Source organism: Octopus bimaculoides, chromosome 17 (genome assembly GCF_001194135.2).
Source record: "Octopus bimaculoides isolate UCB-OBI-ISO-001 chromosome 17, ASM119413v2, whole genome shotgun sequence".
NCBI lineage: Eukaryota > Metazoa > Mollusca > Cephalopoda > Octopoda > Octopodidae > Octopus > Octopus bimaculoides.
In genome coordinates this window covers 30,807,516-30,823,150 of record NC_068997.1, presented here as the reverse complement: position 1 = coordinate 30,823,150, position 15,635 = coordinate 30,807,516, and the positions used below count along the sequence as shown (strand labels likewise).

Below are 15,635 nucleotides of genomic sequence, written 5' to 3'. Positions count from 1 at the left end.
GTTTTTTAAGGTTTTTTGGTTGGCGTCTGCTATTCCGTAAGGTGTTTTTTTTCAATCAGAGTTTTCATCTTAGAGCTTTGAAGGAGTATAGGCAGGTTCGATTTTATGACGTGGAATATGTTAGTTATTCCAGGACTGTATGTGTTAATGAACGGAATCGTGTTTTCATTAACTTTTTCCTTTGGTGTCCGTAGTTGGGTGATATTCAGTTCCATCGCCTTTTTAATTCCTTCATTAATTAGGCCTAAGGGGTATTTTTGTATAGTAAGGAAGTCTTTCAGTTCGTTGAGCCTGGTTTCACGCGTTTTAGGGTCACTTACTATAGCACAGATGCGTCTGGCCATGCTGTATGGGATGTTTCTTTTGATGTGCTTCTTTTGGTTACAGGGGTGAAATTTTATTTATCTTGTCAAGAATTGATTAAAAAATCAATATTAGAGTCCTGGATTGATTCAACGCATCAAATCCTGGCTTCCATAATGAGAAATATGTCTATAATTAAATCAACCTAAGTTAATTACTGTTGTATTTCCCATTAACCTGGACAAAATGAAAATTCAGTCCTTTTGTGTGATTTGAAGTCTGAATGTGAAGATATATAACTAAATACCAGACGGTATTTTGTCCAAAAATCTACAATCGTTTTAGAATTAGAAATCAATGTTTGAATATTATTATTGTTCTCTTGTTTTGCAGGTGCCTGGATCATCAGTGATGGCTTACATACTGGAGTTGCAAAACATATTGGGAAGGCTATACATGATAATGAAGGTGCAATCATTGGCAAGAAAGTGGTAACAATTGGTATTGCTCCATGGAACTGTGTACAAAACAAGGAATCCCTAGTGAATGAAGAGGTAAATTTCTGTTTAGGTTACTTTCCTTATTTTTTAAACTTCTAAGCATATTCTTGCTCTATATTAATATTAAATACTGATTTTTAACATTATAGTATTGATTTTTAGAATTTTAATATTTATTGTAGGGTAAACTTAAAATATTAGATTACATCAAATGATAAAAAAAGGCCTATATGATTTCCATTTATGATGCAATGCTAATTTTGTGATAAGGGAAATAATATATTCAAGGTTTTTCACTTTCGTGTATTATTTTCTATTTTACTTGAATTTTAATAGCAAAAGTGTCTGAGTGAATAAAGTGTTAGACTACCTGATCATAGACAATGGGTTCAATTCTTCTGCTAGTATTTCATAGTTTCTAGTGAAAAAAACATTTTATTCTACATTACTCGGTTTCCTTGGTTATCAAAAATAAAGAGAACATCAATTTGGCAATGTTCCGTCTCTTCTCAAATACTATCAATCATCTTAGTCACTTGTTTCACATTGGATCCAGTTTCTGATTCTGATTAGAGTCACGGTGCGATGAATATGACTCAACAAAGCCGCAATACAACTCAAGATCTTCCTCGGCAATTACTAGTAGTCTATCTAGCAAAATTCTCACGAAAATCTTCCCAAAGATGCTAAGAAGAGAGATGATGTAATAGTATTCACAGATTGCTCGGTCACCTCTGTTGAAGACTGTAATAATAGTCGCATCGTTAAGGTTTCCAGGAACTATTGCTGCTTTTCACATGCGTTGGATAAACGTATACAACTTGATCTTCAGTATACAACTTGATCTTCACAGTTTGACAGCTGTGAGGCAGGAGCTTCAGAACTATGTTGTCATGACCAGGTGCTTCCCATACCTTCATGCGTTTTAGAGCCTTTTCCAGCTCAGGATAATTTGGAGGGAGTAACATCCAGTCTCGGATAGGATATTGGGGGATATTTCAGGGGAGGTCAATCACTGCAGTAGATAACCGGTTGACGAGAGTAATCCTTCCATGTTTCAAGTATCGTCCATCAAAGGGGTTAATCCGACGGTGGATATGAGTGCATTATTTACTCTACTATGAGAACCAACGATTCCCCTATTCACAGCATAGAAACGCCTGCCTAGGGTCTTTACTGTCCGCGAATGCCTGTATCTCCCCTGCTTTTGCTGGCCACCAGAGATTTTGGAGTTCATGGATCCTACATTGGCATTGCTGCTTGGCCTACCGGAAGCATCGGAAGCGGGTGTACATTGGGAAATTCTATACCAGACGAAATTCTCTCTTCTGGTCGATCAGCTTGGTAATATTGTTATCATTTTGGTCAAACCAGTCTTAATGAGCGTATTTGTAAAAGCCAGTTATTCCCCCTGGAGTTTTGGTGATCATCTCGCCTAAAATGAACCAATATACTTCTACACTGTCCACTGCCCATCTGTGATAATGGTGGGGTGCCTTCTTCAGAAAGTTCCATGAGGTGTGATGAGTAATCGCCACCGACATCGTAGGTCTTCAGTTTAGAAACAAAACCATCAAAGTGTCACGCTGTCTTTGTAGATATATTGCGATATGGAAGGTTTCGCAACTAAAACTTGTGGAGTCAATGATCCCTCCAGCAGTCCTCTGCGATAGGGAGACTGTGGGACATAGGTATGTTGCTCTCGCCACGAGATTAAGTGAAAAAGTAGTCCAGGTTGTGCCAACGCTTTGATCTCGGATGCTATTACGTGGTCTTTTGCTGGTTGGGAAAATGTAAATAACCATAATGTTTGGGATTTACCTGTTATTAAATTAAAATTAGCATCTAAGTAATTAACATTATAGTTCTCATTATATATAGTAATCCTTCATCCATTTCTTTAAAAAAACTATATAGTTTCTGATATAATTCTAATGTTCTATTGGTGCAATTCTTAGTTATTAATAAAAGGTCATCCCTAAATAAACCACCCTCCAACTTTAAATTTTCTAATTGAAGTTCCAATAATAAATAAATACCTACTAAATCAGTTACCTGTGCAGAATCAGGTGTCCCTGTAGGTATATCAAAATAGTCCCTAGTATCCTTCCTAGCCCACAGCTTATTATTGTATCTAATCAACGATTTCCTAGCCGTTTTAACTACATTAACTTCATCATAAGTCATTCCTACCTTATTCATTGCATAAATAAGGGCCTTATTCAGGATGATCTCATTAATAGAATAATAATAATTATCTATATCTATTTGAATGAATTTATATCTATTTTTATCTTTAATATTTTTAAACCATTTTAAAGTATCACTAGTACTAGTCCAAAGTTTAAGGTTATTAATTTCATTTGATCTATTAATATAGTTATTTAAAATGATTTCACTTAATTTACCTAGATCTGATTTACATGGACAAATAAGTCTAACTTTTGGGTCAGAATAAAAATTATCCTTGTGGTCTTTTGAAGTTATTCTAGCGTGCATAGGTACATAAAGTTCAGTTGTATTATCTAAGTTATATTTCATCATGATTTATTTAGAAGTTTTATTTATATTATAAAGAGTATTTTCTGGAAGAATTTTATATTTTTTATTAATTTCTTTCTCTAAAAGGTTATCATATAATTTAACATCTAGTTTATACAGGTTTCTAATTTTATCTGATTGTACTATAATCCCATCCGTATTTCGCATTTCTTTTATTCTAACAGCTAGATTTCTTAAATATTCATTATATCTGTTTGGATATTTATGAAATTTAATATCTTTCACCACCTTCCAAATATTATCCTCTAAAAGCTGTATATCCCTATTATACCGAGGTTCCTTTCTAGATTTAAATTTTGAATTGATATAATTAGAATTCTCGACATCGTTAATATTAGATATATTACAGTTATTGTAGTAGGCTTTCCATTTAATCCTATTAATAAAGTCTTTAATATTATTAAGTTTCAAAATATACTCCTTTCCACATGGTATAAGAATATCCTTCAAAGATGAATTCCAAAATAGTGGTTCAATCTTACCTATATATATATATATATATATATATGGTGTGGCTGATGATGATGATTACTTCATCTTGACAGACGATAGCCATTCCCTCAACGCACACACCGTACCCCATCACACAGTACAATATTTCCGTTGATGAACTCTTAGATGACCTTTAGGGCCAGCTGCTAACTAATGGTATAAAACACAAGTGACAGATATTCAAATCTCTTTTATGCCTTTGTCCTTTGGAACCTGATTCTGAAAGAATGTTTTTTAATGAACCTGCATATGTATATTAAGTCTAGATATTGTCTTCCAAATTTTGCGACGTATGATAGAAGTTGTGAAAAGTGGTCAGTGTTCAATATTATTATCTGCCTGAGCATTACGACTTTCATATGACTTTATATGATTTTAATTTCCTGCTTTTGACAACAGAACACGATCGCACACAATACAGAGCCAATATTCACTGTTGATTTCAGTTACAATTGTTTCTTTCTGACAAAACGTTTTAAGCTCAAAGCACTGAATCATCTTTTCGTTCTAAGTCTTGCAACAGCACTTTTTCACCTGTTGCGATCCAGAGCATCCGTTTTACTTTTGGTGAAATCTCTCCAGTATTTTCATATGACGCCTGCGAGTGGTTCACATCTCACTTGAATAAAAAAAAAGTGCAGTCAATACACAGTCAATACACATGTTTTATAGACATTAGTATTTGTTTGCAAGGAAATAACACTATCCATCCATACTCGCTTTTCTAGTTCTCCAAATGCAACATTTGCCTTCCCTATTCGATAGTATATCTCTGCATTAAGACCACCATCCCTTGACAATGTGCTTCCAAACTATAAAAAAGAATAAATGGCTTCTAACCTTGTTCCATTCACAAAATACGTTTCATTCAGAATATGTTTGTCTTGGAGCAAGAGCAAACACTACTTTGATTTTCCCAAAACTAATTACGTGTGGCATATCTTCCTCTGAGTGTCCCAACAAATCAGCATCAACAGCGTAAAGCAATTCTCTGAGAAGTGTTTTGGAAGTCTTTGCTTTGCATTTAAATCAGCTCAGATTATAAATGTGACCAGATGTCCGAAATCTGATTCTGATTCTGATTCCCCTGTTGTAATCCTTGAAGGCATACCAAAGCAATGTAGCAACACACATAGAGAAGAGTCGGGGAGCGGGAGTGTCTCCATTAAAGACTACCCGACCTTTCATATTTCTATGGAGTTCCTTATAGATTTATACAAAATATGTTGGGCAACCAAGTTTGCACAAAACGATGTATAGCGCCTCTCAGTTTACCGTGTCAAATGCCTTAGTTAAATCTATGAAGACCTGGTATAGTGGAATGTGTTCCTCTATGCAGTTCACCTGAACCTGCCTCATAGAAAATGTCATTTCCATTGTTCCTCGTTCAGATATAAAACCACACTGTTGCTCGGAAATCACATGAAGACACATTTTCAACGAGATGATCTAACATGAATCTTGGAAGTATCTTCCCAGTATATTCCAGTGGGATTATCCCTTTAGAATTACTACACACTGATTTTGGGCCTTTACTCTTAGTAGGTTAAGAATTTCTGATGAAATATGATCCCCAACCCTGCTTTCAGAATTTCGACTGGAATGCCGTCCAATCCAGGAGCTTTAACTGATCTCAATTTATATAATGTCAGATTTACTTCTGTTGAAGTAATGTGCTACACTAGCTCTCTTTGCGGAATGCTATTTATGATATCCATGTTTACCACAGAAGAACTATGGAAAAGATCTGCAAAGCGTTCTTTCCATTTATTCATTATTTCGGGAAGATCTTTAACAACATCATTTTCATTTTTTTACTTCAAGGGAATTCTTCTTTGGGGTTTCAATAAATGTAACAGAAGCAAATTTTGAAGAAAATATTAGCCATTTTTCATACTTTCTAGAAGCAAGGAATTAGGAAACAACATCTGCTATCAGGGGATAAAAATCGTGTTACATAGTGTTATTATTGGTATAAATGTAAATTTATAATCTGGATATAGAAGCTAGAGGGTTTGAAGCAGTTATCCATAATTACTTGTTTCTCTTTAATTATCAGAATGATATTCCTGTCAGCAGGACAGCTGACTTTTCTATGATGGAACATATTATTTCTTGTCTGAGCCAAACGAATAAATGTATACACCACAGGCTTCAGAACAGTTTCTGGTTAGCAAATCCATTAACAAGGCGTTGATTAGCACCTGGGCTATAGTAGTTGTCACTTGCCCATGGTACCATTTGTGGGTGTCTCTGAATGAGAGTGGGATTATGCATCTGTATAGCAATTCATTAGTGTTCTTTTTTCTAATGCCTGTGAACATTAAAACCTCCCCCAACAACACGTACAGAAGAATTCAGTCCATATTCTTATATTCTCTATTTCTCTCCCTCCCTCTTTCCACCTTTCTTTCTTTCTCTCCCTCCCGTTCCCCCTCTCTTTTTGTCTCTCGTTGTTCCCCTCCCATCCCGTTTTGCTGTATTATTTTGTCATAGCAAAAGATGCATTATCATTTTGTTAGATTACAATGATGTTGATAATATGTATAACAGCTAAAATATTGATTTAATTTTTAGGGATCATGGCCTGCAGAATATGAGATAAAACATGACAATAACCCAACACCATCTGCTTTGGATCCTAATCATTCACATTTTATCCTTGTTGATAATGGTACCCAAGAAACTTCTGGAGTAGAAACGGAGTTCAGAAAAAATTTAGAAAATGCTATTTTACAAAAGAAAATCCCAAGTAAGTTGTTATGTCAAAAAAATCTAAACATAATCTCTAGAGCTAAGATGAAATGTTAAGAATAACTTTTTAAATTTACACATACATCTTATGAAATTTCTGTTTTTAATAGGGAACAAGTGTTTTATAAGTCATTGTTTAGTTAATGCTAATATATTTCTATCGAGACAATTCTATTTGTCTATGCCATCCAATCCACCTTTACTCAACGATTTTCCTATCACTATTCTGACAAGTACAGTGATGTCAGTGCTTGGCTAATGAGGTCACAATAAGTTTGAAACATGCCTGTATTTTCTCTATGAAGTTTTAGTCTCTCATCATTATGCTTTCTCCAAATGTATTTTTCATTTTTATAAATATTTTATATAATCTTTTATGGAATTGTGTTTTCACATTTAGGCTGGTGACCTGGTTGCTATTCTTCCTCTTTGTTCAAGTTGCACATATAACTATTACTCTATCGAAGGTTGTATGTATATATGTTCCTTTCACCACTGTCTAACAGTGAATAGATACACTACTTTAGATTCATACAAGCAAATATAAACATGCCTATACATATGTACAAGCACAGCCAATCATATAAATACGTATACACACATATTTATACGCATAATCTTACAGTATACACACATATACGTTTATCCATCTACACATATATGTCTCTTCTTTTACATACAACGGTTAAACTCAAATACTCTTCTTTCTTCATTTCTTTTGTATTTTACATCATAGACATATACATCTATATGTGTATACATACATTCATACCCATACGCGTGGAGGCGCAATGGCCCAGTGGTTAGGGCAGTGGATTCGCGGTCGTAGGATCGCAGTTTCGATTCCCAGACCGGGCGTTGTGGGTGTTTATTGAGCGAAAACGCCTAAAGTTCCACGAGGTTCCGGCAAGGGATGGTGGCGAACCCTGCTGTACTCTTTCACTACAACTTTCTCTCACTCTTTCTTCCTGTTTCTGTTGTACTTGTATTTCAAAAGGCCAGCCTTGTCGCACTCTATGTCACGTTGAATCTCCCCGAGAACTACGTTAAGGGTACACGTGTCTGTAGAGTGCTCAACCACTTGCACGTTAATTTCACGAGCAGGCTGTTCCGTTGTTCGGATCAACTGGAACCCTCGTCGTCGTAACCGACGGAGTGCCAACCAACCACCCATACGCACATGCATATACACAGTCATACACACATACATACTTACATGAGTCTGTATGCGTGTATGAATGTTTATATGCATGTAATATGGGTATGTGTGTATAAATATTTATATAATATATGTGTGTGTGTGTGTGTGTCTGTGTGTGTATGTGTGTATCTATGTAATATACGAAAATAAAAGGAGAAAAGAAAAATAAATGTTCACATATACATACACTTATACATACATGCAGACACGTCTACACACATACGTAAATACTCACATACATACATACATACATATATACATACATACATGCATACATATATACATACATACATACATACATACATGCGTATATGTATGCATACGCATGTACACATATGCATACTTACATGCATACATACGTACATAGTGGTTCTCTACTCCTTATCCACCTCCTGTACCTACACCTTAGAACTATCATGGCATCTGATGTAGCTTTTTAAACCAGACAATATTTTGAAAAGACACCCACACCGATTGCATATCTGATTTGGACCACCAAGAGCTGCAGATAAGTTCTGATCTTTGTGGATCTTAAATGTCTTTTGAGGTTTCCATTAGATTGCATACCTCTTGGCATACATTGCATTGAAAGGTATACACAGACATATAGGCAGAATAGTTGGTGGAGATTCGCTTTCCATGAGTTTGCAAATGAGATTTGAGCCCAGCAAAAGAAAGGCATGGTATGTCACAAACTGTACACACAAAAAGGTCATTGTGATTCATCTTCTCGATCGTAACATTATTCTTTAAATTTCTCTCGAGTCTTGCATGCGTTATCCTGGCCTCTTCAAACGCTTTTACTCCACCCTACACTTTTGTTGTTCACCATCCAGCTCGATCCAAAGCAAGGGTTTTTGTCGTCTGTATCCATTCCAAGTGACTTCATAGTAGTCCTCATGCCGTCCTTAAACCTTTTCTTAGGTTTACACCGATAGCGTTTCCCATCTGCAAGCTCACCATAAAACAGCTGTTTGGTTATGCGTTCATCCACCATTTGAACAATATGGCCCCATTATCTCATTTAGTTTTTCAGTATCATTGCTTTAATTGAGGTGATGCCCGCAGACGCAAGGACATCTGTGTCTGGAGTAAAAGAATTCCATTTAGTGTTCAAAATGCGATGAAGGCACTTTTGGTGGAATTGTTCAAACAATTTGAAATGTCTTTCATAAAATGTCCATATTTTAGAGGAATACAACAGGGATGCTAAGATAAATGATTTGTAAAGAGCGAATTTTGTATTGTTATTTATATGTCGTTGGCGCCCAAGGTATGACTCCAAGCCATTAAATACTTGTGCTGCCCTTTGAATTCGCGGATGTATTTCTGTGTCCAGATTTCCATCATTTTGTACAGATCTTCCAAGGTAGATGAAAGAATCAACAACCTCAAGTAATTTACCTTTAACAAAAATTTTAAGGGTGTTGTACAACATGCAAGTTGATTCATTACAACTGTTTTGTTCCAAGTTGATGGTCAAGCTAAAATCATCACAAGCCAAGACAAATGCAGGTACAAGAGATTGCAGACCTCTTTCAGAATGACTGACCAGATTGCAATCGTCAGTGCATAAGTGTACTCTAGTGAGTGAAGTAAAAAAAACCTTCGTTTTGAATTTCATTCTGGTCAGATTAAAAATATTCCCTGTTGTTTGATATTTTATGTAAATACTCTTCTCGGTGTTTTGAAAAGCGTGTGACAACACAACAATACAATGTATTGCAAAGAGGGTGGGTGCATCAAGGTCTACTTGCTTTACTCCATTTTCCACAGCAAAACATTCAGAGATTCTACCATCAAAATTAACTCTAGGTTTCATATCTTGATGCAAAGCCCTGATCATGTTAACAATTTTTTCTGGGCAACCTATTTTCCTTAGAATTAGCCACAGAGCATTTCGATCAACAGTATTGAATGTTTTGCTCAAATAAACAAAGCAGTGGTATAAGGCAAGATTTTGTTCAATGCACCTTTCATGAAATGGTCTGATAGTAAAGATACAATCAACTGTCCCCCTGGAGGAGTGAAAGCCACACTAAGACTCAGACACCTTATTTGAAACTATGAAGGTATTTAAATGTTCTAACAGAATGCGGGCAAGTACTTTTCCAACTACAGCCAAAAGCGAAATCCCACGAAAATTACCACACAGATCCTTTGGCCTCGATTTAGACAAGGAGACTAAAATGGCATCAAGCCAGTCTTGAGCACTTTCTCAATTCTCTAACATTGACAAATTAATATAGTTAAGAGTTCAAACATTTTGTCACCCCCATATTTCAAGACTTCTCACACAGATTCCATCAGACCCTGGAGACTTATTACTATTCAGCTTATTCACAGCTAAATAAATATAATTTAGAGTTGGCTCAAATGCCAACTTTTCTATAACTAGAAGGTATTCAATTTTTTTCTATCATCCTCAAGTTAGCGGATGATGGTCTATTCAGAAGTGCAGAAATATGTTCTACTCAGCGTTTATGAATAGTAGCTGTATCAGTCATAAGCAAACGTCCATTTGCTGTTCTCACTGGGGCTATTGAAGAGGATTTTAGGCCATATACCTCCTTAGTACAAACCCATGGCTTCATTTCTATCAGCTGCTTCTTGTGCCTCTTTTACTCTATCATTCTACCATTCCTGTTTAATTTTCCTTGGAGCAGTCATCACTTACCCTTTCAGCGTTCTGTAAGCTTTGTTTGTGTTGGGGTTCAAGGACTGAGAAAGAAGTGTATTCCCCAAGTTTTGTTTTTCTGAAAGTAGATCATTAATTTCTGCTGATTTTTTCTGAAAACTAGTTACTGGACGTTCGCAATTTAAATCTCACTGACAAATTTGCAGCCTGAAATACTTTTGTTTTGACGTCTTCCCATAGATTGTTTTGAAGTTTACAACATTTAACTTCTTGCGTGCCATAGGACCAAACTGTCGACTTTTAGGCATTATCGAAAAATTTATTTTTCTATGCTCTAGATAATGGTCAGTCCAGCCCTGTGCTCTTCTCATGACCCAAACACTAGAAACATCTTTCATATCACGTTTTCTGATCCAAATATAATATATGAGATACCAGTGTTTAGATCATGGGTGCATCCAGGTGGTTTTATGTTTATTTTTCTGCTTAAACAGAGTGTTGGTGAGAACCAGATTATTCTCAGTTCAAAACGTCAAAAGCGCTACTCCATTTTTATCATATTTTTCAATCCCATGTCGGCCTAAAACAGGCCATGAAACGTAGTTATTTCCAACTCTTGAGTTGATATAAATATATTTACAAATATTTGTTGAATGGCCATTTACAGCTTATGAGTTCCTCCGATCTTTGACGGGTCTTACTTTTCATCCGGCAGGGTGTCCAACAATCACCCTCCTCACCATGCAAACCTGGTGGAGTTGCCAGTTTAGCTACCAACGACCCGACAATGCAACAGGTTTTAATGGGTTACATGTTACCAGTAGTACTCAAGTGCGACCAGACATACATACATAAACACACTTATATATCATAAACTAACTGCTACTTTCTCAGATACAGCACGAAGTTTTGTCAGTGAACAGGTCGTGGGTTCAAAGGGACGAAAATATTTTGATATAAGTTATATTTTAATGTTGAAGGGAAACTTACGGTATTTGTGGGTTCTTGAATGGCTTAGAAACATCTCCCACGCTGCAGTTGTTTTTGTTTCAGCACACGATTTCAGATCAAGATTTTAATTATGGTTTATAGTGACGCCGAAATTATGGTTTATAGTGACGCCGAAATAATGCATGAACTTCATTGTTTTTGTTTTTCTCTTTTGGGATCATTGGTTGGGTCACATGGAAATCACTTGACAACAACACAGCTACTCTGCCTTTTGAAGATCTATTGTCATACTATCCTTCATTGATTTGCCTAGAGCTTCCAAAGCTCATTCTTTTACCATTGTGTAATAATCCAAGACTACCATTTGACCTCTCTTAAGAACTTGTCTGATTCTCAAACTCATGACAATTTGGTACAGGGGTACGTCAAGACCAAGAAGAGTTTAAAAACAGATGTCGCTAAAATACAGCAGCAATGGATGTAGCATTATATTGATAGACATTCCTTAATGTAGAAGAGGTTTGCGTGGTCCATTAACTCTGAGGACAATGCAAACAGTATCTAGCACTCTTGTCGGTCCGCACATGGTGATAAATTAAAAAAGTGAATCCAGACAGAATATAACCAAACCTTTCAAGATCCCTGCCGCAAAGTAAGCAAAGTAGGCAACAACAATAGTTAATTACAACAGTATTTGAACTGGAGAAGGTGGACAATGGCAGATGAGTTGGTTAAGGTTGTACCACTCAGAACTATAACTGAGTTATTGGGAACCTGATATTGCCCATCTCATTCTACATGTTCTGTAGAGGACGGTCCTGAAATTATAGTGTGTGGGCCACTCCCTAGCAACCTAGGACCCACAATAAACCAATCCGTGTCATAAACAGTTCTTTTTGTTTATATATTGTCAGACTTTGGCAAGAAATAGACTTAAGCAAAAATGTCTTTACAGATTTGCCATTAACTTTCAGGAAGCCAGTTCCAGATTCTTGCTGTCGAAATCTATCACAAATACCAGAATTCACAACCCTTTGACCTGCAGTGAGTTAGGACTCATTGTCTTCTTCTAGTAATATGTCAACAATATATTGTTATTTCTGCAAGCTTTATTGGTCAAATAACTTTTGTACCGTTTCCTTTATGCAGCTTTTATAAAGCCATATGCATTCTAATACTTTGGCTTCAAATTCCGTCTCATTGAAAGTCAGTGCCACACATCAGACACACTTGGTACTATTCCATTTGTCACTACAAAAAGAAGTATTGCTCCCCGGGCCCTATTTCAACAAATGAATATTACAAAGATGGAACTTTACATTCTAGTATTTCTCCCTTGAATGTGGCGGAAGTTGTTCTCTGAACATTTTCAGTGTTTATTGCTCCTGAGCATCTACCACATACAAAATATCTTGCTAGTTAGCCTTCCTTTGATATTGCTACACCTCTTATGTGTCCATAGCTTACACTGGGTACATCTTATAGAGTTTCTACCTACGCCTTTTCTACAGATCGAGCAGGGCCATCTACCTGAAGGGATTTGTGGTTTGTCTGCCTTACTACTTATTACGATTTTGGTTTTAGCTAGGTTGACTCTAAGGCCCTTCGATTCTGATCCTTACTTCCACGCCTGAAACTTTTCTTCTAGTTTTGAGAGTGACTCAGCAAATAGAGCAAGGTCATCAGCATAGGGGAGCTCCCAGGTGCATCCTGTCTTGAATTCCTCTGTTATTGCCTGGAGGACTATGATAAATAGGAGGGGGCTGAGGACTGAACCTTGGTGGATCCCTACCTCTACCCGGATTTCTTCACTGTACTCGTTGCCAACTCTCACCTTACTGACAGCGTCCCTGTACATGGCTTGCACAGCTCTCACTAACCATTCATCTATCCCTAGTTTCTTCATTGACCACCAGATCAGGGAACGGAGGACTCTGTCAAAGGCTTTCTACATGTCAACAAAAGCCAGGTACAGAGGTTTATCTTTGGCTAGGTATTCCTCCTGCAGCTGTCTTACCAGAAATATAGCATCAGTGATGCTCTTACCTGGCAAGAACCCAAACTACATCTCATCTAAACTGACTCTCTCCCTAATTAGTTGGGCTATGACCCTCTCTGTGACCTTCATTATCTGATCCTACGACTTGATACCTCTGTAATTATTTGTATCTAAAGCATCACCTTTACCTTTGTAGCAGTTGACTAAGGTGCAGCTACACCAGTCATTGGGTATGACTCCTTCATGTATCACCTGGTTAACTATTCAGGTAACTAGGCTATAGTCGATGCTGTCAGATATTTTGAGCATCTCTGCAGTGATTCTTGATGGGCCGGGGGCTTTCCCTGTCTTCATACTCTTGATTGCTTTATCTACCAAAGTACTGTTAATTCGGATAGCTGGTCCCTCTGTTGGGACGACATTTGGCAGGCTCTCTTTCTCCCATTCATTCTCTATATTGAGCAATCTTTTGTAGTGGCGGCTCCAAATCTCTTTCTTTGCAGCCTCATTCAGTGCAAGTGTACCATCATCCATGCGGACACATTTCTGTCCTACATCACGGTTTTCTCTTGCAACACGCAATACTTCAAGTCTTTTGTCCTCACAGCGCAGAACATTGGCAAATGTTTTCTTATCTGCTTCCCCTCTGGCTACATAAACCTGTCTCCTAGCTTCCCTTCTGGCAGTCTGATACACTTCCCTGCTACGTCCGTTCTTCCAGTCCTTCCAAGCCTGTTTCTTTTGTCTAATAACCCTGTCAACCACATTGTTCCTCCACCACGTTACTTTGGGTCGAGAGGGGACTTTGCACCATCCACAGATCTGGTCAGTAGCACTCAGCAGGTTGTTCCGTAGAAACCTCCAGTTGTCTTCCACATGATGTGATGCTGATGCTATATCTCTTTATATACATATATATATATATATATATATATCTAACAGGTCATCCCGTATGTTCTTTCCGATTTTCCCTTTTTTAAAATTGAATGAAATTTAACAGTATTTTGAATGTCTAATGTAATTAAAAGTTATGTTTATGCATTTGTGTACATTTAAACTAATTAGATATTATTTTACCGATTACTAGAATTAAAATTTCTTTGATTAAAACTCTTTCTAACATGGAAGTATCCAAAGAGCATTTGAGGCACATAATGCTCTATGAGTACAAAAGAGGAAACACTGTAGCCGAAGCGACTCAAAACATACACTCAGTTTATGGCAAAGAATGCTTGAATGAAAGAACTTACAGAAGATGGTTTGCAAAATTCAGAGGTGGTGATTTCAGCCTTGAAGATGAAGATCGAACAGGACGTCCAGTTGAGTTTGATGATAAGCTCCTTGAGGCATTACTTGAAGAAAATCCTGCATTATCAATTGACGAATTGGCAATAAAGCTTAGTTTAAACCATACAACTGCTCATCGTCATCTTCAACATCTTGGAAAGGTTCTTAAACTTGGAAAATGGGTGCCTCATGAATTGTGCAAAAGCAACCGCGAATCCCGAGTTGACATCTGGTCTTCTCTCCACTCTCACGAACTCATTTCACCCTTTTTGGATAGACTCGTGACTGGTGGCGAAAAATGGATCTTCTATTGAAATGTTAAACATTGTAAACAGTGACTTGGTAAAAGGGGAAAGGCTCAGCCGCAACCGAGAAGGCAACTTCATGGAATAAAGGTTCTTCGCTCTATCTGGTGGGATTGCAAAGGAGTAATTAACTTTGGATTGTTACCACCTAATGCAACAATCAATGTTCAAGTCTACTGTCAGCAATTAGAGCGTTTGAACCAAGCTTTAAAGAAAAAAGACCCGCTTTAGAAAATCGAAATGGAGTGACGTCTCATCAGGACAATGCGCGATCCCACACTGCAAAGATCACATCACAGAAGGTCGAAGAGCTTGGTTGGGAAAACAATTCCTCATCCACCTTATTCTCCTGTCCTTGCTCCTTCAGACTACCATTTGTTTCGTAGTTTACAGAATCATTTAGGGGACGTAACTTTCGCAAGCCAGGAGGAGGTCGAAACTGACATTTCAGAGTTCTTCGCTTTGAAACCAAAAGAGTTTTACATTGATGAGATTAAAAAGCTTGTAAATAGATGGAAGGAAGTCATAGATAATCAGGGAAAGTACATTGACGATTAAATTTCAATTAAATATAATTTTTGATCCCTTTTTTTCCTTTATTCAAAATTTGAACAAAACTTATGGGATGACCTGCTATATATAT

General features: G+C 36.9%; 1 protein-coding gene across 2 annotated transcripts in view; it reads left to right on the top strand.

The window, feature by feature from the left end:
* Positions 1-15,635, top strand: part of LOC106871768 (uncharacterized) — a 629,775-nt gene that overhangs the window by 605,057 nt on the left and 9,083 nt on the right. For both annotated transcript variants that reach the window (XM_052974057.1, XM_052974056.1), the window contains exons 42-43: positions 697-857; positions 6,435-6,609. In XM_052974057.1, the coding sequence (XP_052830017.1) occupies positions 697-857; positions 6,435-6,609 (336 nt within the window). The remainder of the gene's footprint in view (positions 1-696; positions 858-6,434; positions 6,610-15,635) is intronic.